This window comes from Rattus rattus, chromosome 9 (assembly GCF_011064425.1).
Source record: "Rattus rattus isolate New Zealand chromosome 9, Rrattus_CSIRO_v1, whole genome shotgun sequence".
NCBI classification, from domain to species: Eukaryota; Metazoa; Chordata; class Mammalia; order Rodentia; family Muridae; genus Rattus; species Rattus rattus.
Genome location: NC_046162.1, coordinates 48580700 through 48603528, shown reverse-complemented (window position 1 = coordinate 48603528; position 22829 = coordinate 48580700). Strand labels below are relative to the sequence as shown.

Here is a 22829-nt window from a genome sequence, read left to right as displayed (position 1 = left end):
ACAAGCTAAAGGTACAGCTTTGTAGGGGGAGGAGCTGATACACAAATCTGGCTCCCTAATTGGTTCTTGGTTTGGTCAATAAAAAAAAAAGTAGAAGCCAATTGCTGGGCGTAGGGTAAAGGTGGGACTTCCGCGTCCCATTAAAGTATCAGACACCAAAAGAAGAGAGCTTCCACCAGACCTTGGAACAAGAAGGGCACAACAACCAGTAAGGTCTTGTGGAGGCTAAAACCCGCGGCCCCCGCCACTGATGTAGGCTAGCTGATAAGGTTAGGGCAGGAGATTCTTTGCCCACCAATTGTGTTATCTGGTTAGTTCTAAGATAATAAAACAATCAATGTTTTTCTTCCTCGGAGCAAAGCTGGGCAGAGAAAGGGAAGCCAAGCCCGTACCTTGGTGACGCTAAGCCGGGAGGGGCTGGGGTAGTGATCATAGCTCCCAGGAAAGACGTCAGTAGGCTGTTGACAGAGCTAATTCGGGAGTGGGAATGGCAGCAGCCGATCTCCGAGCTAAGGCCGGAGCGCAGGCCGTGGCGACATCGTGTTTTATAAAATTAAATGCAACACAGCTTATATGCGGGGTTGGGGAGAGGTAATGGGGGGAGAAACGCAATGAGTTCATATGTGGCTGTAGGGAGGGCTGCAGAGTGGCCAGCCTTTTTCCAAGTCGTTTAGACACAGCCTCTATTTTGATGGTCCTGAGTGAAGGCTACAGTTGGGGAATGTCTAAAAAAAAAAAAAAAAAAAAAAAAAAAATAATAATAATAATAATAATGTCTCAGGGCTGCTGGAGGTGGCTCAGCGGTTAAGAGCACTGACTGCCCTTCCAGAGGTCCTGAGTTCAAATCCCAGCAACCACATGGTGGTTCACAATCATCTGTAATGGGTTCCGATGCCCTCTTCTGGTGTGTGTGAAGACAGCTACAGTGTACTCGTATACATAAAATAAATAATTCTTTTAAAAAATTAATAAGCCTCAGAATATATGATTAACTTGACCTTGCTATGAGCCAAACTACTTTTCTGTGTCTATGGTCAAGCTGCTTTTGTGTCAGCAATATGGGATGGCTGGCAGGCATGAAACAAAGCTAGCAGCTTCATCAATGGCAATGTGCCCTGAAACCTGGGATTCACCTTTGAGGATTTGTAGATAGAAATGATGGATTGGACTGCGTCCTCTCCCACCATCCTGTTGGTATGGTTTAAATTTCAGGTTACTTTAACGTTGGTGGAACAGGTCAGAAGCAAGCAGCGGTAGAAAGAAGCAAAGCACCAAGCTGCTGTCTGAAGCAGCTTTACCTTTCAAGGACCTCCACTCAGATAAGACTGGTCCTTTGCTTTATCCCGTAAAGAATCTGAGCCCTGAGGGGGTTGGGGATTTAGCTCAGTGGTAGAGTGCTTGCCTAGCAAGTGCAAGGCCCTGGGTTCAGTCCCCAGCTCTGGAAAAAACAAAAAAAAAACCCAGGGCCTTGGCTATGCTAAGAATCTGGGCCTGAGCCAATAATGAACCAGAGCTGGCTATTATGTTTGTTTCCTTTTGTGTTTTAAGATAGCATTTTGGCACTTAAGAGCACAGCAGGTACCTCTTACAGAGGACCCAAGTCAGTTCTCAGCACCCTCATCCAGTGGCTCACAAGTGTCTGTAACTCCAGCTCCAGAGAGAATCTGGCCTCTGAGAGCTGGGAGCGCCTGCATCCAGGTGCAGTGCACTAGCTCACACAGATAGTCCTACACCAAGCCCTCTCACCCACTGATCTAGCGCCACCCACAGGATTTTTAACAGCTTTCACCATCACACTCACTAGCTCTAAGTCTTGTCATTCACAAACATCTTGCAACATGTTTACAATTTTTTATTTTGTCCTTGCTGTTCCTTTTAAATTTAGTAAAGATTCCCTCCAGTTTTTAAATTTTTATTTGGTTTGTTTTAGGTTTTGTTTTGTTTTTTGTTTTTTCAGGGGGGGGGGCCTTCATGTAGTCCAGGTAAGAATGACCTTGAATTTCTGATCGTCCTGCCTCTACTTCCCAAGTGTTTACAGGAGTGAGACACCATGCCTGGGCAACATTTTATCATGTAAAAAGTCTTCTTTATTAAAAAAATATATACGCCCATAGCCTTTCCATATATATATATATATATATATATATATATATATATATGTATGTATATATATATATATATAGTCTTTACTGTCAGAAGACAGAGCAATATAAATAAATTTACCAGCTTAATAAAGAAAGGAGGGCTCTTCCAGAGGTCCTGAGTTCAATTCCCAGCAACCACATGGTGGCTCATAACCATCTGTAATGGGATCTGATGCCCTCTTCTGGTGTGTCTGAAGATAGCTACAGTGTACTCATATACATTAAATAAATATTTAAAAAAAGAAAAAAGGAGGTGTTGGAGAGATGGCTCAGCTGTTAAGAGCACTAACTGCTCTTCCAGAGGTCCTGAGTTCAAATCCCAGCAACCACATGGTGGCTCACAACCATCTGTATGGGATTTGATGCTCTCTTCTGGTGTATCTGAAGAGAACAACAGTTTACTCATATACATAAAATAAATATTAAGGGCTGGAGAGATGACTCAGCGGTTAAGAGCTCCGACTGCTCTTCCGGAGGTCCTGAGTTCAATTCCCAGCAACCACATGGTGGCTCACAACCATCTGTAATGAGATCTGATGCCCTCTTCAGGTGTGTCTGAAGACAGCTACACTGTGCTTGTATACATAAATAAATCTTTAAAAATAAAAAAGGAATCTAATTTCCAAAGGAGAAAGGAGTCTCATTTCCAAAATCTGTTTAAACATTGTCTCTTGTTTCTTGTGTTACAGGTCTTAGGCTGTTTTGTGAGGGGGCGCAGTTGGTTGCTCAGGCCTATAGTCCCAGTCTTGAGTCTCTGTGAGTTGGAGGCCATCCTGGTCTACAGAGCTAGTTCTAGGACAGCCAAAGCTACACAAAGAACTCTTTGTTTTTGTTTTTGTTTTTTTAAAAAAAAAAAGGCTTTCAGGGGTACTTTCCCCTAGATTTCACGTGAGTCTGAGACTGTTACATTCCATGGAGGAAATGCCTCCATGAGATCCAGCTGTAAGGCATTTCTCGATCAATGAAATAACATTTTCTCAAATGATATTTCAAATTCGAGGCGTTTTTCTTTTTAGAGACTTTTTTTGTTTTGTTTCTTTGACAGTGTTTCACTGTACATCCTTAACTGGCCTAAAACTCGCTATGTAAACCAGACTAATCTAGAACTCAAAGAACGTCCTGTTACTGCTCCGGCCTCCAAGCGCTGGGATTACAGGCTTAGACCTCCACAGTTCACGTTTGTGACTCAAACTGCACCAACCCACAGCCGGGAGCGGCGGCACCGCCCAAAGTAGGGGCGTGGTCGTTCCGACCCGCGCAAATCTAGTCTTTGGCGGTGGCGCTCATGGATGACGTAACAGCGCGCCAAGTCGTGGAGTTCAGGCACGGCGTGAACGGCTTCACGTGAGTAAAACTTGGCGGATTCTTACCTGAGTTCGCTCCCTGGCGTGGTTCCATTGCTCACACATTCAAACCGAATCCAGGCCGTGTCGTTTTCCCCGTCAGGCCCGGCTGGGTCCAGCTGGAGCCACGTGCCTTAGGTAAAGCATCCTTCTAGAGCGCGTGATCTGCAGACACTAGGTGTAGGTGGACGACCAGACTAAAATAGCCTCCTCTCACGGTCCTATTCATTCATTCACACTCGCTTTGCTCTTTCTTTTAGTTTTTTTTTTTTTAAAGGAAGACTGAGTGTGTATTGGGATTGGAGGAACTGGGGTACGATGGGAATAGAGAGTTCATTCATTTAATAATAACTTGTTTAGTTGGTTGGGGTTTTTTGTTTGTTTGTTTTGAAACAGGGTCTCATACAGCGCTGGTTGGCTTGGGACTGTATAAATCCTGGAGATTCACCTTCCTCTGGGGTTTGGGGCCTGCACCACCATACCTGGCAGCGATAGGTGCTTACCCATTAAGCCATCTCACCAGTCTAGAAGTGATGATCTTTACACTATCTTAGGGCAAATAGGATGTAGTTGTGCAGTAGTGGAATCAGACCATTGAAGAATTCAATGCAACTGGGTGTGGTGATGCCCCTAAGCCCACCATTAAAGGCAGTGGCAAGAAGAGTGATTTCCAGGCCAGCCTGGGCTATATGATAACCTGACTTTCTCATAAAACAAAGGATAGCAGCAAAGAAAACAATACATTGATCAGTCCAAATGAATGATCATGGTGACTTGGACTCACGAGGTAGTAGACCTGAAAAGGCAAGCGTTTTAACATCTGTGTGGATTGGTAATATGGAGAGGCTGAGGGAGAAGAGCAGTTAAGGTCGGGGGATTAACTTACTTTTACTTTTTCTAGTTCTGGGGATTGAACCTCAGGCCTTGCACGTGCTAGGCAAGTGCTTTATCACTGGATCCTATGCCTGGGCATTCAGTCGAGCAACTGTTAGGATGGTAATCCTGTTCCCTGTAATGGAGGAGAGGCATAGCAAATCTGCCTGATGGGGGTCCGGGGGGTAGGGGGTACTACAATTGCTGCCTAGCTTCCAGCGCCCTTCCCATGAATTCAGTAACTATGCCTCTTGAAAGAAGAAAAAGGGAAAAAGAAAGAAGTCTCATATAAGTCTAGGCTAGTCTCAAACTTACTGTGTAGCTGAGGACAACACTGAGCACAGGATCCTCCTGCATCCACATTCTGTGTGCTGGGATTACAGGTATATGTGCCACTTTGCCCAGTTTATTATGGTCCTGGAAGTCAAACCGGCCCAGGGCTTCATGAATACTAGACAAATATTTTGAGTTAAATATTCAGCCCTTGTTGGCTATATGTATGACACCCTTATGTGTAGATGTGATGGTATTTAGGTATACTAATCTGGAGTTTTAGAGATTCACTGTTGGGAAAAGTTATAGAATATTTTGGCAAATATTAGTTTGAATTAGTGTTCAAATTGGCGTTTTAAATCAACAGCAGTTGAATGGTGGCAGTTTCATTGGCCGGTTTTACTAGGTAGTCTTTAAAGCACCAGACTGGATGAAACCACTTCACACAAAGGAAGAGAAATAAAGGCAGAATCCTGGGCACCTAACAGCTAGAAGCTGAGCAAGAGAATAGGAGTCAGCTCGAGTGACTCAGGCTCAGCCAGGGAAAGAGCTTCAGAAGAATCTTGGTGTCCTTAAAGCCACGAGAGGAGAGTGAAGAAGTAGAAAATGAATTGCATCACTTGCTGCCGAGAGGGCTTGTAAGACCAGTTAAGTACCTTCTGGATCGACAGCTGCACAGTACTGGTCTTGAACAGTATACTAAAAGAATTCAGTTTTGTTATAAAGATTTTTGTCACCAATCTGTGATCAGGTCCATCATCTTAGCACACTAAGTATTCAGCCTGTATCTGAGTTCTCCAAACACTTGAAGACAGAACAATCTGTGAAAGTTAGCTGTCTTCTTCCATTAAGTGGGTTCCATCTCACTGGCCTGTGGAGTAATTTATATATAAACTGTGTAGCATTGGCTGGTCTGGAGTTCACTATATTGACCAGGCTAGCCTTGAACTCACAGAGATCCTCCTGCCTCTGCCTCCAGAGTGCTGGGATTAAAGGTATGTGCCAGCATTGCCCAGCAACATTGAGCTTTGAATGAGTCAAGTTGGAGTCATACAAGTAGAAATGTGAAGTAAAATTTCCTTCCCTCCTGCCTCCCCTGGAAGAGGCAGTGCACATCTGTGGGCTGCTACTTGTGTGGCCTGTGTGTGGGCTGATAGCCCTGAGCTCTGAGGGAGCTTTCTGGAAGGGAGGTATGAGCACTGGCAGTGAGGACATCCCAGAGCTGGTGTAATGTGCTCATCTTGAAGAATAGAGAGACTCAGAGTTGGTGAGCAAAGGCGTGCTCCTGCTGTGAAACAAGGAGTCAGAAATTGGTACGGATTTTATCAGGCTTTGGGTATTTTGAAAACAGTGAAGAAGGACCTGATACTCAGGGTCACCAGCCAGGTCTAGTTCATTCTCATCCTCCAGATTTGTGCCTCAGATAAGTGATCTAATAAAGTACCATAGACTGTGCGTCATTAATAACAGGACTTCTCATAGTTCTGGAGGTTGGGTGTTTGAGGACAAAGGGTCAGCATGGTCATTTTGGTGTCCAAACATCCAGAGCAATCCAAGCGGTCACAAGAGTCCAACAGGGCAAGATCTTTATTTGAAGTGACCAGTCAGGGACACCAGCACAGACTTTGGAGCTGACTGTGTCTTTGAACATCTTAGAAAGTATTTAAGCAGATGACAAAATTTTACTGCACTCAGGCACTACTGATCCATCAGGGATGCAGACTCTGGAGCTGATATGACCCCGAACCAGAATGTACAGAGTTTTTAAGCCTGAAATCCACAAATATTGTGCCAATTTATCCCACTAGTCAGGATTTAGGAACGTGTCTTTGTGGTACACTTATCTGTTCTCATTGGTTGGGTGATTCAACTGTGGCAGGGTGACTTGCATAGCGTTTATGTTTCAACTTGCCAACCAGGATATCAGTTATCCGTGGATGTGTCTCTCTCTGCCAAGCAGGTTGTCAGTTACCCAGGGAAGTCTTGAGAACTTAAATTTTATTTGACCCCTACTCAAAATGGAAGTTTTATTCAAAATGGCTTCAGTTTGGTTCCTTCTTACAGTCATTTTCTTGTAAACACTTTTCAGATTTCACACCGCTGGCCTTGTATCTGTGCCTGGTAGAAGAGATCTAACTAATCTTAGGGACTAATTCCATTCATAAGGGTGAGATCATCCTTACCACCCTAATACTCCCAGAGACCCCTTTTCAAACATTGTCATATTGAATGTCAGCAGGGGATAAAAAACATTCAGTTCATGACAGGTGACATTTATCCTAGGAAATTCTTCCTATCAGGTTGGCGTTCCTATCCCTTAATGTTAGCCACACTGAACTGAAATTGTATAATTTATTTGTTCATGGTAGCATTCTTTTTTTCTTTTTTTTTTTTTTTTTTTTTTTTTTTTTGGAGCTGGGGACCGAACCCAGGGCCTTGTGCTTGCTAGCAAGCGCTCTACCACTGAGCTAAATCCCAACCCCTCATGGTAGCATTCTTAAGACCTTGCCTGGGCCAAAGGAAGTGCTTATATGCCTCACTCCCATGCTGTGAATGCCTTAGTGTGTGTGTGTGTGTGTGTGTGTGTGTGTGTGTGTGTGTGTGTGTGTGTGTGTGTTCATGCCTGGAGGTTGTGCCCATGGCTGTACTGCTAAATCATCCCATCCCAGTCTGAAGAGCCTACATTTTTCAGGATTAGTTAAAAAGCACCAGGTTCTGGTTACTGTTTTCCTGAATCCCCCTGTAATGTCTCCCTTCTCTATCTCCAGTGTCTGGGCTGGCCATGAAACTTAAAATCAACTAATGCTATTTTTTTTAGGAACCTAATTCATCTCTAGAAGGACATCTGCAGAAATGGCCCCTGTCCTTCACTTTTATGTCCGCCCCTCTGGCCATGAGGGGGCAGCATCTGGGCATGTTCTTAGGAGACTACAAGAGAAACTGCCAACCCTTCAGAATGTGGAGACTGAGCTATGCTACAATGTGCACTGGGCAGGTGGGGCCAGATGCTGGGTTTAAATTTTCCACCATGTGGTTTCCTGGGGATTGGGATCGGGTTCGTGTTGTCAGATTTGGCTGAGGTACATTGGGTGTATGTGTGTTTTACCTGCATGTTTGTGTACCATGTGTGCCTACATGCATGTCCCTGTACCATGTGTACAGAGGCCAGAAGATCCCCTGGAACTGGAGTTACAGATGGTTGTAAGCCACCAAGTGGGTACTGGAAATTGAATCCAGGTCCTCTGGAAGAGCGGCCATAACTTCTGGGTTTGTCTCAGCCTCTGCGTGTTGGATTCTGCCTTTGTTGTTTTGCTTTTAACTTGAGATAGATCTCTCCGTTGTAGCACCAGCTGCTTGAAATATAGACCAAGCTGGCCTAGAACTCAAAGAGATCCTCCTGTTCCTCTTGCCATAGCGCTGAGACTAGGAATTGGTTTCTTAAAAGAGGCGATCTGGTACCTGAGGCAGTGTCTTGAGGTGCCCTTTTCCTGTCTCTACAGCCGAGACCCTTCCATGGGCAGAGGAGATGAAGAAGTTGCTATGGCTGTTTGGCTGCCCTTTGTTGCAGGATGATGTTGCTCGGGTGTCCTGGCTGGTCCCTGGCTCCAATGATTTGTTGCTGGAGGTGGGACCCAGGTACGTGTCAGGTGTCTGCCTGGGCAGCTTGTTCCCACCTCTCAGACACGCCTCCCTACCCGTGCACACTCACTACCCGCCCCTCAATTCCATTCCTTTCCCTTTTAGTCTTTGACAGATTTCCTTTGTTCCATCCTTCTCTCTGCCTAGGAGTCATGAGAATATTCTCCCTGTGTGGGCAAATGTCCTGAAAACTGAACAGGCTCCAAGTCTGTTCTAGAGACAGCAGCTTACACTCTGAGAACTTGAAACTGCACTAGTTCCTTTCCATTCCCCTTTCCATTGACCGTAGAACTTAATGCATGCAGAGTAAGCACTGCACCACTGGACAGCCTTTCTTTCAAAACATGATGTCGCTAAGTTTCCCATCCTGGGTTTCTGTATGGGTCTGCACCTGAGTGTAGTGCCATGGAGGCTAGAGGCATCAGATCCCCGAGAGCTAGAGTTTCAGGCAGTTGTGAGCCTGACATGGGTGCGAGGAACCAAACTTGGAGCCATCTCTTCAGCCTCTGCTTAATTTTTGAATGCGGGTCTCCTCGGCACCCAGTAGTGTATTAGGTAGATAGCAACGGGCAAGATCCACCTTCCCAACTGGTTTTTTCCAAGGCCCTCAGACGTAACCATCTAACTCTTTCCTCAGGCTGAATTTCTCTACTCCAGCATCGACCAACATTGTTTCTGTGTGCCAGGCTGCTGGGCTGAGAGCTGTGGATCGGGTAGAGACCACCCGGCGCTACCGGCTTTCGGTGAGGTGTTGGCTCTGTGGTGGGAGATCAAGATTAGCAAGTGGACTGGAGATTAGCTCCTAAACTCCTGCAGAGTCATGGGAGAAGCAGGGGAAGCTCTTCTTGGCTTTCGGCCTGTCATGTGTGCTCAGGTGGTTGGGTTGTTTGCTCCTTTTTTTTTTTTTTTTTTTTTTTTTTTGGGGTTGGGGTTTGAACCCAGGGCCTTTGGCTTTGCTTCGGCAAGGTTCTCTCCCACTTAGCTAAATCCCCACCCCCGGGTTGTTTGCTCCTTGAAGGTTCCTGGTTGAAGGAAGAATGGGTCAGCCTGACTGCCAGACTTTCTCTGTGCATCCTTTTAAGTCTGAACAGAGATGCGCTATGGGTCTGAGTATGGATAGCTCAGTGGTGGGATTTACCTAGTATATACAAACCCTGGCCTTGATATCTGCACGAGAATGGAAAAGCACTGCTACGTGGTAGTGGTAAGGTAAATAACTTGGAGGTTCAGAGTGAATCCTTTCTCTCTGTTCTTCAACCTTGTCTTTTTGTTTTCTTATGACTTTATCTTTCCACCAGTTTGCCAAGCAGCCTACAGCTGAAATGGAAGCCATTTCTCTGGCTGCCTTGCATGACCGGATGACAGAGCAGCACTACCCTGACCCCATTCAGAGCTTCTCTCCTCAGAACATCCCAGCCCCACTCAAGGACTCCATCAATATCCTAGCCGAGGGTCGGCCTGCCCTGGAGAAGGCCAACCAGGAGCTAGGTGAGCAGGAGTCCTTGGAGGATGAGGGGAAGGCCTGACCTAGTTCAGTAGGACCACTGAGACATGGACCGTGGCGGCCTGGAACATGTTGTCAGCTCTTCTAGGGTTTGTCTCCTAGGTTTGGCTCTTGACTCCTGGGACCTCGATTTCTACACCAAGCGCTTTCAAGAGCTGCAGCGAAACCCCAGTACAGTGGAGGTCTTTGACTTGGCTCAGTCCAATAGGTGAGGAGGAATACCGTTGTCTGCTGCCTTGGCCTTTGCAGTCAGAGGGAAGACCACAAGTGCTCTCCCTGCATCTCTTGATGCAGGCCTCCTTACCCTATGGGAGTCTACTGTTAAATCTTGCTTTTCCCTTACTTTGCTTCTGGACAAGCCACAGTGGCAGAATACCTGATGCCTTTCTATCCTAAGTATGAATTGACTGTGATGCTGTGGAAGCCATTGGGAAGACACAGCACTGAGATGACCATGTACCTTCCCTTCCCCACATCTCTCCTGCAGTGAACACAGCCGACATTGGTTCTTCAAGGGCCAGCTCCATGTGGACGGGAAGAAGCTAGCACGTTCCCTCTTTGAATCCATCATGAGCACTCAGGCATCCTCCAACCCTAACAATGTCCTCAAGTTCTGTGACAACAGCAGGTTGGCTGTGCCCTGGGCTGCAGGGATCTTGGGTGGAGACAAGGGAGGCCTTGGACCCTGGTGGGACTGGCATGGTTCTTGGGGAAAATAGGGTATAAAATGACTGTGTCCTCAGTGCAATCCAAGGGAAGGAAGTCCAATTCCTGCGGCCTGAGGACTCTACACGACCAAGCTGCTTCCGGCAACAGCGGGGGCTTAGACATGTTGTCTTCACAGCAGAGACACATAACTTCCCCACTGGTGAGTTAGGTCCCAGGCCTCAGGGCTGAGCCTCAATTGTTCTTAGGTCCATGGAGTTTATTGGGAATGGTTTTATCTCTGTATAATCTCCTTTGCTTTTCTCTGCAGGAGTGGCGCCCTTCAGCGGTGCAACCACAGGCACAGGTGGCCGCATCAGAGATGTCCAGTGTACAGGCCGTGGAGCCCACGTGGTGGCTGGCACTGCTGGCTATTGCTTTGGGAACCTGCACATCCCAGGTATCTTCTTCTCTACCCACATCTCCTTCCAGATTCTCTGTCCTGGCAGGTACCAAAACTTACAGCTCTTAAGTCAAATGTCATCTGGGTATCTATTCCTGGGAGGGAGAGCTTCAGAGTAATACCACACTGACTGAACATGAGCAGTATATATAATAGGAGAAGTTGGAGGTAGCCAGACTGGCTTTGAAGACTTAGAATTTTCTTTAGAAACCAGCATTCACTTAATAAAAACCATGCAACTGGGTTATCTTATGATCAGTGCTTGTCCACTAAATCCAGTTTTTTAGAAAACCTTAAGAGACTAAGGGGCTGTCCGTGACAGAACTTTTCTGAGGAGATAAAACATACACATCTGCTCTCCACAACAGACCGAAGTGTGGGTACCACCATAGTCGAACTTGGTGAAACAGTGATTTTTATTGGAGTTACTCATAAAGAATATGGTTGAGGGGCTACAGACAGGAACAGAAATGGCTCAGGGACAGCTGCATTACCAAGGCCCACCTCAGCGTGGGTGATGTGAGTGACAAAAGCTAGGAAACTGAAGCATGTGGCACAGCCTGCAGGCTGCAGTGTCCTTCCAAGTGGCTCTGGTCCAACCATTTCCAGGCAGCTCCTCTGGTTTCTGTTTCTTCTAGGCAGCTGGTCTGCCCTTAGACTCTTCAGCTTGGCTCAGTTAGTATTCAAGGGACTCTTTATTTATTGCTTACTCTGTTGGAGAGGGGCCTAGTGGATCTGGTCAGTTTCAAACTTTCTGAAGCTATTTTCAGTTGTTTATCTTCCTAGTTAAAGGGCATCTCTGTGGGATGGAAAAGGAAATTTACACAATGGGCTGGAGAGATGGCTTAGTAATTAAATGTGCTACTCTTGCAAGGATTTCTGTTTGGTTCCCAGCTCCCTTGTTGGTTGGTTGGTACAGAGGTCCCTGTGTGACTAGTCCTAGGTGGGGATCCTGTACATCTGGTCTCTGTAGACACTCACACATATCCAAGTCATTTTAGAAAATTATAAAAATCCTTTTTAAGAAAGAAGGGGTGCTGGGCGTGGTGGCACACATCTTTAATCCCAGTACTCAGGAAGCAGAGACAGGTGGATCTCTGAGCTCAAGCAAGTCGTCTACAGAGTAAGTTCCAAGACAGCCAAGGCTGCACAGAGAAAACCATGTCTTGGAAACCAAGAAACAAAAAAGAAGGGGCTGGGGGGGTTGGGATTTAGCTCAGTGGTAGAGCGCTTGCCTAGCAAGCACAAGGCCCTGGGTTCCATCCCCAGCTCTGAAAAAAAAAAGAAAAAAAAAAAAAAAGAAGGGGGCTGGAAGGATAACATGAGTTAAAATTATCTACTACCTATAGAACACCCCAACCCCCAAGTTTGATTCCCAGCACATAACACATTCTAGGTGGCCAACACACACACACACACACACACACACACACACACACACACACACACACACACACACACACACAAGTGCCTTTGTTGGGGACACTTAAGCAGAGTCTGGTTTTAAGCTGAGTGGTAGAGTTCTTTCTCAGCATGTGCAAGGCTCTGGTGATAACTAGCATCACGAAAGGATAAAAAGGTAGCATAAATACACTATGTAGTGGCACAAGGTTTTAATCCCAGCACTCAAGAAGCATGGGTATCTGTGTGCGTTCCAGGCCAGCAAGGGTACATAATGAGACTGTCTCAAAAAGACAAAACAAAATAAACAAATAAATCCCAGTCCTACCACGAGACAAGGAAAGGCAGAGAGTTTGGAAATGGGAAGCCACCACAGGGTGGCTTCAGTGGCCCGGTGTCTTCTCTGGATATGTGTCCTCCATCGTCCACTTTCTTTCTCTTAGTGCTGCAGATCAAACCTGGGGCCCTATGCATGCTAGACATGCTGAATTACTGAGCAATCTCTAGCCCTTGCCTTCCATTCTTACAGTCTGTTGAACTTTATCTTCCCATCTCAGGTTATAATCTGCCCTGGGAGGATCCAAGCTTCCAGTATCCTGGGAACTTCGCCAGGCCTTTGGAAGTTGCTATTGAGGCCAGTAATGGAGCATCTGACTATGGCAACAAGTTTGGAGAACCAGTGCTGGCTGGTGAGTAACTGAGGCTCCAGAGGGACTTGTGGGTGTGGTGAGACCCAGGAGCTGGTGTTAACAAACATTGTGGGACTTAACCTCTTTCCACTTCCACACTAGGATTTGCCCGCTCTTTGGGTCTCCAGCTTCCAGATGGTCAGAGACGTGAGTGGATCAAGCCCATCATGTTCAGTGGGGGCATTGGGTCTATGGAAGCCAAGCATGTAGGCAAAGAACCCCCAGAGCCAGGTAAGAGCCACCATCTTACTCTGCATCCAGCCGGCTTCCTCTCTAGCATAGGACAGCCACAAGAGGGAGGCCGAGAACTGAATCCAGGTCTTCTGAAAGAGCAGCCAGTGTTTTTAAGCCCTGAGCCCTCTTTCAACACTGTGGTGCTATCATTTTATTATTGTCACAGTGTCTTCCTCAGGTTATGAGGTTGCTCTTCCTTCTGCTGAGTGGACTGTTGTAGTCCTGTTCCCTCACATCAGCCTCTTGCTTTTATGTTGCTTTGCTTTAACAGCCTTCTGCGTGCCTTCTGGTTCTGGTCCAACCTTCCTTCCTTTCTTGCAGGCATGGAGGTTGTGAAGGTCGGGGGTCCCGTCTACAGGATTGGAGTTGGGGGTGGAGCTGCTTCGTCCATTCAGGTGTGTGAGAATTCATGTCACTGGGCCCCCTTGTGGGGTACTAGGGTTGGTTGAGCTTTCAGGCCCCCCTAAGACGAGCTATCCCCTGTGCCTCCTCAGGTTCAGGGAGACAACACCAGTGACCTGGACTTTGGAGCTGTGCAGCGGGGAGATCCGGAAATGGAGCAGAAGATGAATCGTGTGATCCGGGCTTGTGTGGAGGCCCCAGGAGGAAACCCCATATGCAGCCTCCATGACCAGGGTGCTGGTGGCAATGGTGAGGACAAGGTCAGGACAAGGGACTCAGTCTACTTGGTCTTCACCAGATTTGCTTTAGAGAGAAGCACTAAGGGCTTGCAGCCAACCACTAGGCCCTGCTGCACCTTCTACGTGCTGGACAGCCTGGGCGGAGGGTAGAGGCTGCTGCTGCTGTGGGAGGCGAGACAGTAAGTGTAGAGCAGCAGCTCATCCAGGGACACGCAGAATCTTAGGCTACTCTAGAGACCAGAAACTCCTTTGTTTTCCTGGGACTGACCACAACTAGGTTGCCCCTCTCCCTGCCATTCCCTCAACAGGCAATGTCCTAAAGGAGCTGAGTGAGCCAGCGGGAGCCGTCATTTACACCAGCCGCTTTCAGGTGCGGAGTCTCGTCCCAAGGCCTGGCTCCTCCCCAATTCCTAGACACTGAGGCGAGGCAGTGCTCATTGACCCTATTTTTTCTTCCCTACATGTCTGTGCAGCTGGGTGATCCAACCTTGAATGCACTGGAAATCTGGGGGGCTGAGTACCAGGAGTCAAATGCACTTCTTCTGAGGCCCTCTGACCGGGACTTTCTGAGTCGCGCCAGTGCCCGGGAACGCTGCCCAGCTTGTTTTGTGGGCACAATCACTGGAGACAAGAGAGTGAGTTGGCCCAGTGATCCAGAGCAGATGCTGTAGGCAGGCTTGGGCTACCTGTCTGTGTACATGGGCTTGGGGGAGAAATGGCAGGGTAGCCAAATGAGATAAAATGAAAAGCGCGCATAAGAGCAGGTAGGAAGGGGTTGGGGATTTAGCTCAGTGGTAGAGCACTTGCCTAGCAAGCGCAAGGCCCTGGGTTCGGTCCCCAGCTCCGAAAAAAAAAAAGAGCAGTTAGGAAGAGTTAAGGTTGGGAGAGAGGAGGAGCTCCCCAAGGAAGCCAGACAGGGTGGGGACATTTTTTTCCTGATCTCTAGGCACATTCCCTGCCATGTTCATTTCCTTTGGGGGCTATCCCTGGGGTCTGCAGATCGTGCTAGTGGACGACCGTGAATGCTTGATGAGAAAAAGTGGCCAAGGAGATGCTCCCCCGACACCTCCAACTCCTGTGGACCTGGACCTTGACTGGGTTCTGGGAAAGATGCCTCAGAAGGTATGTGAGCCAAGCATGGGTAAATGTTTTGCAGTGACCTTTCTGACATACTAATTTTCATTTGCCTTTGTTTGTTACACAGTGTACCCTGTCCTTCCCAGGTACTTACATTTGACCACTTCCATTTCAGGAGTTCTTCCTCCAGAGAAAACCCCCTGTGCTGCAGCCTTTGGCCTTGCCCCCCGACCTGAGTGTGGGCCAGGCTCTAGAACGGGTTCTAAGGCTGCCTGCTGTGGCCAGCAAGCGCTACCTCACTAACAAGGTCCTCCTTGTACCCCACTTGGCTGCTTTAGCCTTCTGCATTGTTTCCTGTCATTCATCCTGGCTCTCTTCCTGCATTGGGGTTTCCTAGGCTCTGGGAATGAAGGGGTAGGGGGGCAGAGCACCCTCAATGGCCTACTGTCCCTGCTACCCACCCACTTTCGGTATGTTCTTACTTTCAGTTCAAGGGCTACCCACCCCTCGGCTAAGCCTTGCCTTCTTCTCGGTTGCTAATTGCATCTGTGTTCCATAGGTGGATCGCTCTGTGGGTGGCCTTGTTGCCCAACAGCAGTGTGTCGGGCCCCTGCAGACTCCTCTGGCTGATGTGGCTGTTGTAGCACTGAGCCACCAGGAGCTTGTAGGGGCCGCCACAGCCCTGGGAGAGCAGCCAGTCAAAAGCCTGTTGGACCCCAAGGCTGCTGCCAGGCTAGCCGTGTCTGAGGCCCTCACCAACCTGGTATTCGCTCTGGTCACTGATCTCCGAGTGAGTCCTCCATAGCCTTTGTCCTGCAGTTCTGGGCCTCTGCATCCATCAATCACTCACCCTCTTTCCTATTGTTTTTGACACATAAATTTCCAAGCCTTCTGCATCTCTCTTCCTCTCCAATGTCATGTTTTCATCCCCAATGTTCTCAGGATGTGAAGTGCAGTGGGAACTGGATGTGGGCAGCCAAGCTCCCGGGTGAGGGTGCAGGGCTAGCCGATGCCTGTGAGGCTATGGTGACAGTGATGGCAGCACTGGGTGTGGCAGTAGATGGTGGCAAGGACTCCCTCAGCATGGCTGCCCGGGTCGGCACTGAGACCGTGCAGGCTCCTGGTAAGGATGAGGCCTTTGTGAGAAGGAAAAGGACCTATGGGCCTGGGCTGGTACCTCACTTGGTCTTATTTCTCCTTGCTTGGTAGGGTCACTGGTCATTTCAGCATATGCTGTCTGTCCAGACATCACAGCCACTGTGACCCCAGACCTCAAGCATCCTGGAGGAAAAGGTATGGCTTCACCTCCTTGTGTATATATTCTGAGCTTGTTCCTTGCTTTGAGATCTACATTATGAGTCCTGGTCCCTCTCATCTCAACCCTGAGCTGCACGTGCTGCTTTCTAGCACTGCTGTGTACTGTGAGTGTAGTGATGGGAACACTTTGAGGCGGGGTCTTGAGCTGCTGTCCCCTTCTTTGCTTCCTTAGGTCATTTGCTCTATGTGCCTTTGAGCCCCGGGCAGCACCGGCTGGGAGGAACGGCTCTGGCCCAATGTTTCTCTCAGCTCGGGGAACACCCTCCTGATCTAGACCTTCCCGAGAACCTCGTGCGTGCCTTTCATATCACCCAGGGGCTGCTGAAAGGTGAGTGGGGCCCTGGTACATAGGTGCAGACATGTGAGGGGCACTTGCCTCCTGAACAGGTGAGTGTGAGGTGCCTACAGGTCAGACTCTAAGCTCCTGTGAGTGCCCGCTTTTCACACTCACTTTCCAGATGCTGTGGAATAGGCTTGGTCTGAGACGGCTGAACTTTTTCCGTGTTCCTCCAGATCGCCGTCTTTGCTCAGGCCATGATGTCAGCGATGGAGGGCTTGTAACCTGCCTTCTAGAGATGGCCTTTGCTGGGAATTGTGGGATAGAGGTAGATGTACCTGCCCCTGGGATCCATGGTGAGTTGCTTGGCTCCAGCCTAAGGAGCCTCCTTTACTTGTAATGGTATCTCTGAACCCATCTCCCGAGTCTTAGCTGAGTCCTCCATTGCTATCTCCATGTTCTAAACTGTGGCCTTCTAAGACCTCTCATAGTCCCTGGTGCTACTTCCATGAGCTCCTCCTCCAGATTCCATCCCACCTGAGTCCTAGCCCCTCCGAGTCATCCTGACTCACCCCCATCTGTTCTAGCATTGCCTGTGCTGTTTGCGGAAGAGCCAGGTCTGGTGTTGGAAGTACAGGAGGCAGATGTAGCCGGAGTACTGCAGAGGTACCAGAGTGCTGGCCTACACTGTCTGGAACTAGGCCACACTGGCGAGGCTGGACCCCAGGCCATGGTGAGGAAGCCAGGGAGAGTGTAGTGTTACTGTGAGCCTATCAGCAAATAACACTGAAAACATCATGGGGCCACACTTTCTCCCGGCCCTCATCGGTTTCCCCTCTGCAGGTCCGAGTGTCAGTGAATGGGACTGTGGTTGTAGAGGAGCCTGTTGGGCAGTTGAGAGCCCTCTGGGAGGAAACAAGTTTCCAGCTGGACCTACTGCAGGCAGAGCCACGCTGTGTGACAGAGGAGAAACAGGGCCTGAAGGAGCGGACAGGACCTAGCTACTGCCTGCCGCCTACCTTTCCTGTGGCCTCTGTGCCCTGTAAACCTGGTAAGGGAGTGTACACAGAGGCTTGAGTGCTTGGGTCTGCCCTGAGGAAGATATCTGGGGTTTTAGAGTGGATAGGAAGCATTCTGCTCAGAGACACATATTCCAGGTGGTCCCATCCCTCGAGTTGCCATCTTGCGTGAAGAGGGCAGCAATGGAGACCGAGAGATGGCTGATGCTTTTCACTTGGCTGGCTTTGAGGTAAGCCCAGTGTCTAGCAGAGCTGAAGATCCTGATTTTGTCATGGCTGTACGTCCTCTAACAGTTTCCTCCCTGTCGTGTTAGGTGTGGGATGTGACCATGCAGGACCTCTGCTCTGGGGCCGTCAGGCTGGACACGTTCCGTGGTGTGGCCTTTGTGGGTGGCTTCAGCTACGCAGATGTCCTGGGCTCTGCCAAAGGTCAGTGTGTAGACTACTGCATCTGCCATTTCCACGTTCTTTGGTAAAATGTCTTTGGCTTCTTCTGCCCAGGCTGTGGCTGACTTGTTGCCCCACAAAGTCAGGCAGAGTGCTCTGGACCAAAGGCCAGCAGAAGGAGAATGTCTGAAATGAGGTGGCTGGTTTTCCAGAGCTGTAGAAGCCGAGAGGGCATGGTGCATCTGAACAGTTGGCTGTTCTTCAACTTGATCAGATTGTCCTATTCTCTGGAAAGATGGTTCAGCACTAGATCAAGAGAGGGCAAAAGGTCAAGCTCCCCCCATCCCCCCGGAGCTGAGGACCGAACCCAGGGCCTTGCGCTTGCTAGGCAAGCGCTCTACCACTGAGCTAAATCCTCAACCCCAAGCTTTTTGTGTGTGAACTCTTTTCCTTTTTTTCATGAGATACGATTTCATGAAGTGTGAGCTGCTCAGACTCAAAGTAGCCTTGGAAGACATCTTATCTTAGCCTTTCAAGTATTGGGATTTACATGTGTGAAATCTTACTGTTGAATCTTAGACAACTACAGAGCAGTAAAAGTATACATTTTGGGGCTGGAGAGATGGCTCAGCGGTTAAGAGCACTGACTGCTCTTCCAGAGGTCCTGAGTTCAATTCCCAGCAACCACATGGTGGCTCACAACCATCTGTAGTGGGATCTGATGCCCTCTTCTGGAGTGTCTGAAGACAGTGACAGTGTACTCATATACAAATAAATAAAATAAATTTTTTTTAAAAAAGTATATATTTTGGCTTAGAATAAAGAAATTCATGGATCCCTGTCCAGCCTGATTGAAGCAGATCAGGCTGTTTCTTCCCTCAGGTTTGTCCCAGGGTCTATAATAGAGGGCTGTTATATAATAGACTCTAGAATAGAGGGCTGTTAATTCCCTTCACTCCTGCTTCTGCTTTTCTTGGGCCTTTTACATCTCACCCTGGCTTACCTATTCTTCCTAGGTTGGGCAGCTGCAGTGACCTTCAATCCACAGGCCAGGGAAGAGCTGGGCCGCTTCCGCAGGCGGCCGGACACCTTCAGCCTGGGCGTGTGTAATGGCTGTCAGCTGCTGGCTCTTCTGGGCTGGGTGGGAAGTGATCCCAATGAAGACCAAGTTGAGCTGGACCACGACTCCCAGCCAGCACAGCCAGGCCTCCTTCTCCGTCACAATCTGTCTGGGCGGTTTGAGTCCCGATGGGCCACTGTACGTGTGGAGCCGGGGCCAGCCCTGATGCTTCGAGGCATGGAAGGCTCTGTGCTGCCTGTGTGGAGTGCTCATGGGGAAGGTCAGGCTGAGGAAGGCAGGGGGGATGTGCAGGCTGGGGCTGGACCTGAACGAACTTGGCCTTCACTCTTCTCCTTCACTTCCAGGTTACATGGCATTTTCTTCTCCTGAACTTCAAGCCAAGATCAAGGCCAAGGGCTTGGTTCCTCTGCACTGGGCAGATGATGATGGGAACCCCACAGAACAGTACCCTTTGAACCCTAATGGATCTCCAGGGGGTATAGCTGGCATTTGCTCCCAAGATGGTCGCCATCTGGCACTCATGCCACACCCTGAGCGGGCTGTGAGGCTTTGGCAGTGGGCATGGCGACCCTCTCCCTTTGATGGTCTTTCCACCTCCCCGTGGCTGCAGCTCTTCATCAATGCTCGGAACTGGACCCAGGAGGACAGCTGCTGAGGAGGCTGCGTGACCACCTTGGCCCACAGCTCGCCCTCTGAGTCTTGCCTTTCCCATTGCCTTCAGTAGTATCTCCATGTGATTTCCCAAAGCGTCTAGGACAGCAAGAACCACAATGCTGGGAAGATGTCAGCTGCATTGTTGTTTTAGCCTTGCCCCTGCAGGAGCTGCTTTCAGTTCTTGAGTTTAACATGAATCTCCAGCAAGCAAGCTCCGAGGACGGCTGACAGTTTGGGGGGCGGGCAAACATTTACTGGCAATGCTTCCCCGTGACCATCACCTGTCATCCCTCATCTTCCTGCTTAGAGCTCGGAGTGAGGTTTTATGTCCTCTTTCTTTTCCTTTGGCTTTGTGAGACCAGCTTTCAGTCTATAGCCCAAGCTGGCCCTAAACTCAATTTTTTTAGCGTAGCCTCTCTGGTGAGTGCCAGGATGCTTGGCGTTGGCTTAGGGTCTAGGAATGATGTGCATCAGCCCTTCCCTCCAAAACTCTGCTCTCATCAGAAAAGAGCAGCTTTCTGGATCCCTTTTCAGACATGCTCTGCCAGTTGTTAGGAATTGTTGCTTCTGGCCATGCTTAAGGGGCTGACCTGTGCCTACTTCAGGTCACATTCCTGATTCTTGCTTCTCCTAATTTAGCAGCCACTTTAAAGTAGCTAGAGCAGAGCCCTGAGCTACTGGAGTTTGTTTTTGTTTTTGTTTGTTTGTTTTGTTGTTTCATTTTTTCTTTTTTTTTTAAGATTTATTTGTTTATTAAATGTCTTCAGACACACCAGAAGAGGGCATCAGATCCCATTTTAGATGGTTGTGAGCCACCATGTGGTTGCTGGGATATAAACTGTGAGATTTGATTTAGTCTCTTCAAGACTGGCTTTTTTTTGTGTGTGTGTAGCTCTGACTGTTCTGGAACTTACTCTGTAGACCAGGCTGGCCCTACACTCAGATCCATGTGCCTTCCGTGTGCTGGGATTAAAGGCTTGTGGCACTACCACCTGGCCATTCATTTTTCTTGTTCCTGGATCAGTGATGGTGCCAGGCACTGGTACTGCCCTAATGGAATTTATAGTCTTAACACAACTGAAATAATAAATGACTACTCAGCTTGTACCACCAAGCTAGGTACTGGGTAATTTATGTCTCACATGAAAATTAAGGTATTTTAGGGGTTGGGGATTTAGCTCAGTGGTAGAGCACTTGCCTAGCAACCACAGGCCCTGGGTTCGGTCCCCAGCTCCGAAAAAAAGAGAAAAAAAATTAAGGTATTTTAAAGGTGTTTTCCAGTTAACAAAGGAAAGTTTAATAATAAACTGTCTATGATTAGTTACAACTTGAAAGGGACAGCAAGGTTCCTTACCCACCCAGCTATATCTTCTTTTGATAATCCTGCAGTCATAGGTCATGTCTCTTGGTAGCAGCTGGTTTTACTGACAGCCACCTCCCACCCTCCCTTGCTTCCTACTTATATGTACAGTAGACTCAGGTATCCCCCTAAGAAGCTCTACATCACGATTAAAGGAGTTTCCTTATAAAAAACAGACTAACATGTTGGATCTCTGAATATTTCAGGGAACATTCTTGTGCTTCTGCAGAAGTAGCACCCCAGAAAGATAGTGATTCTGAATGAATAGGGGTCAGGTTGCAGGTTGTGTGTCCATCTGAGTGGTGGAACACTTGCCCAGTAAGTGTATGTTTCCTGAGTTTGATCTCCCTTCAGCACCACAGAAGAAGACATTTGGAGATGGGAAGGCAGATGGTTCTCCTTACTGCTTTGCAAGGAAACTTTTCCTAATGAGTGATTCTAAGGATTGTGTTTGTATTTGAGACCTGTATGTTGTCCTGGCTGGCTTTGAACTCCTGTAGCTAAGAGTAATCTGGAAATCGTGGTCTTCTACCAAATGCTAGGATCTGACCTAAGTACCATTTCATCGTGTGAACATTCCTTTTGATGCTGTAGAAGAACATATATTTTGTTTATGGTAGTACATGCCATTAACCCCAATATTTATAAAAGTTTTTTTTAAACCTGAGTGGGCAAGATGGCTTAGTGCAGAGGTTTCCAGCCTCTGATACTATAACCCTGTAATACTATAACCCTGTAATACTATAACCCTGTAATACTATAACCCTGTGATACAGTTCCCTATAAGATTTTGGTTGCTATCTTATAACTAACTTTGTTGCTGTTGAAAATCAGAATGTAAATGTCTATTTCCTGTCAGCCTTAGGTGACCCCTGTGAAAGGGTCATTTGACCCCATCCCCAAGAGGGTCATGACCCACAGGTTGAGAACCGCTGACTTACTGGGTAATGGTATTAGCCATCAAGCCTCATGGCGTGAGTTCAATCCCTGGAACTCACATGGTAAAAGGGAAAAACCAACTCTCCACAGTTGACTGATATCATAAGTGTCATGGCATGTGTGCACAAGCCCACACATCTGTTAGCACATATGTAGCCAGGCGTGGTGATGCATTCCTTTAAGCACATAACTGATCTGTGACACCTTACTCTTTGTTAATGGGAAGTTTCAAACTAGTGGAAAAAGATCCATGCCCACTAGTGAACACCCTTCACTCCTCACCTAGCTTCAGCCAAGGCTGTTTCTTCAGCTGTAAGTATTTCAGCAAATATTTCTAAAGATGAGACGTTTTTACAACAACCCACTCAGAAGCTGGGTGTGGTGGAGGCAGGCAGTTCTCCGAGTTCCGGGCCACCTTGGTCTGCGGAGCGAGTTCTAGGTCAGCTTTACTAAGTGCTTGATTCAGAAGTAAAGGATGGCTGGCTCATGAAGTAACCAGCCTGCTGTCATGTCAGCCTGTATTTATTTTGAGAAGTATCATCTCTGGCTGGTGCCATTGTTCCTCAATTATTCAAACTTCCCTGCTTTGCTTTCCACCTAAGTATCCTGGGTTGTGTCAGTGGCCACCCTGGATTTACTGTCAGTAGCCTCCATTGTACCTCATCTTTAGTCTTATCATCATCAAAACTTGTACCCCCACAGATTCAAGAGCCCGCACCTGACCATCCCCTCCCACAGCTCCCAACGACCTCATGTTCTTTCCTCTTTCTCACTCAGAGCCTTTAACTTGACCTGGACGTCAGAAAACAAGTTCTCACAAATTCATCATTCAGCCAGGCAGAGTGAGCCATCTTCCCAGCCCCATAACA

The 22829-nt window shown here is 48.1% G+C and overlaps 1 protein-coding gene across 1 annotated transcript; it reads left to right on the top strand.

Moving 5' to 3' along the window:
• The first annotated feature begins 166 nt into the window (after positions 1-166).
• On the top strand, positions 167-21854 carry Pfas (phosphoribosylformylglycinamidine synthase). Its single transcript, XM_032912376.1, has 29 exons — positions 167-208; positions 3190-3488; positions 7452-7628; positions 8134-8269; positions 8910-9015; positions 9571-9760; positions 9879-9984; positions 10264-10404; positions 10520-10644; positions 10753-10881; positions 12843-12974; positions 13077-13205; positions 13530-13603; positions 13703-13859; positions 14158-14219; positions 14323-14484; positions 14849-14971; positions 15102-15233; positions 15486-15716; positions 15869-16049; positions 16136-16219; positions 16416-16571; positions 16757-16876; positions 17108-17253; positions 17364-17571; positions 17678-17769; positions 17854-17968; positions 18943-19266; positions 19352-21854. Exons 3-29 carry the CDS (start codon positions 7487-7489, stop codon positions 19660-19662), a joined length of 4014 nt encoding a protein of 1337 aa, XP_032768267.1. The 5' UTR covers positions 167-208; positions 3190-3488; positions 7452-7486; the 3' UTR covers positions 19663-21854.
• The last annotated feature ends 975 nt before the right edge of the window (positions 21855-22829 follow it).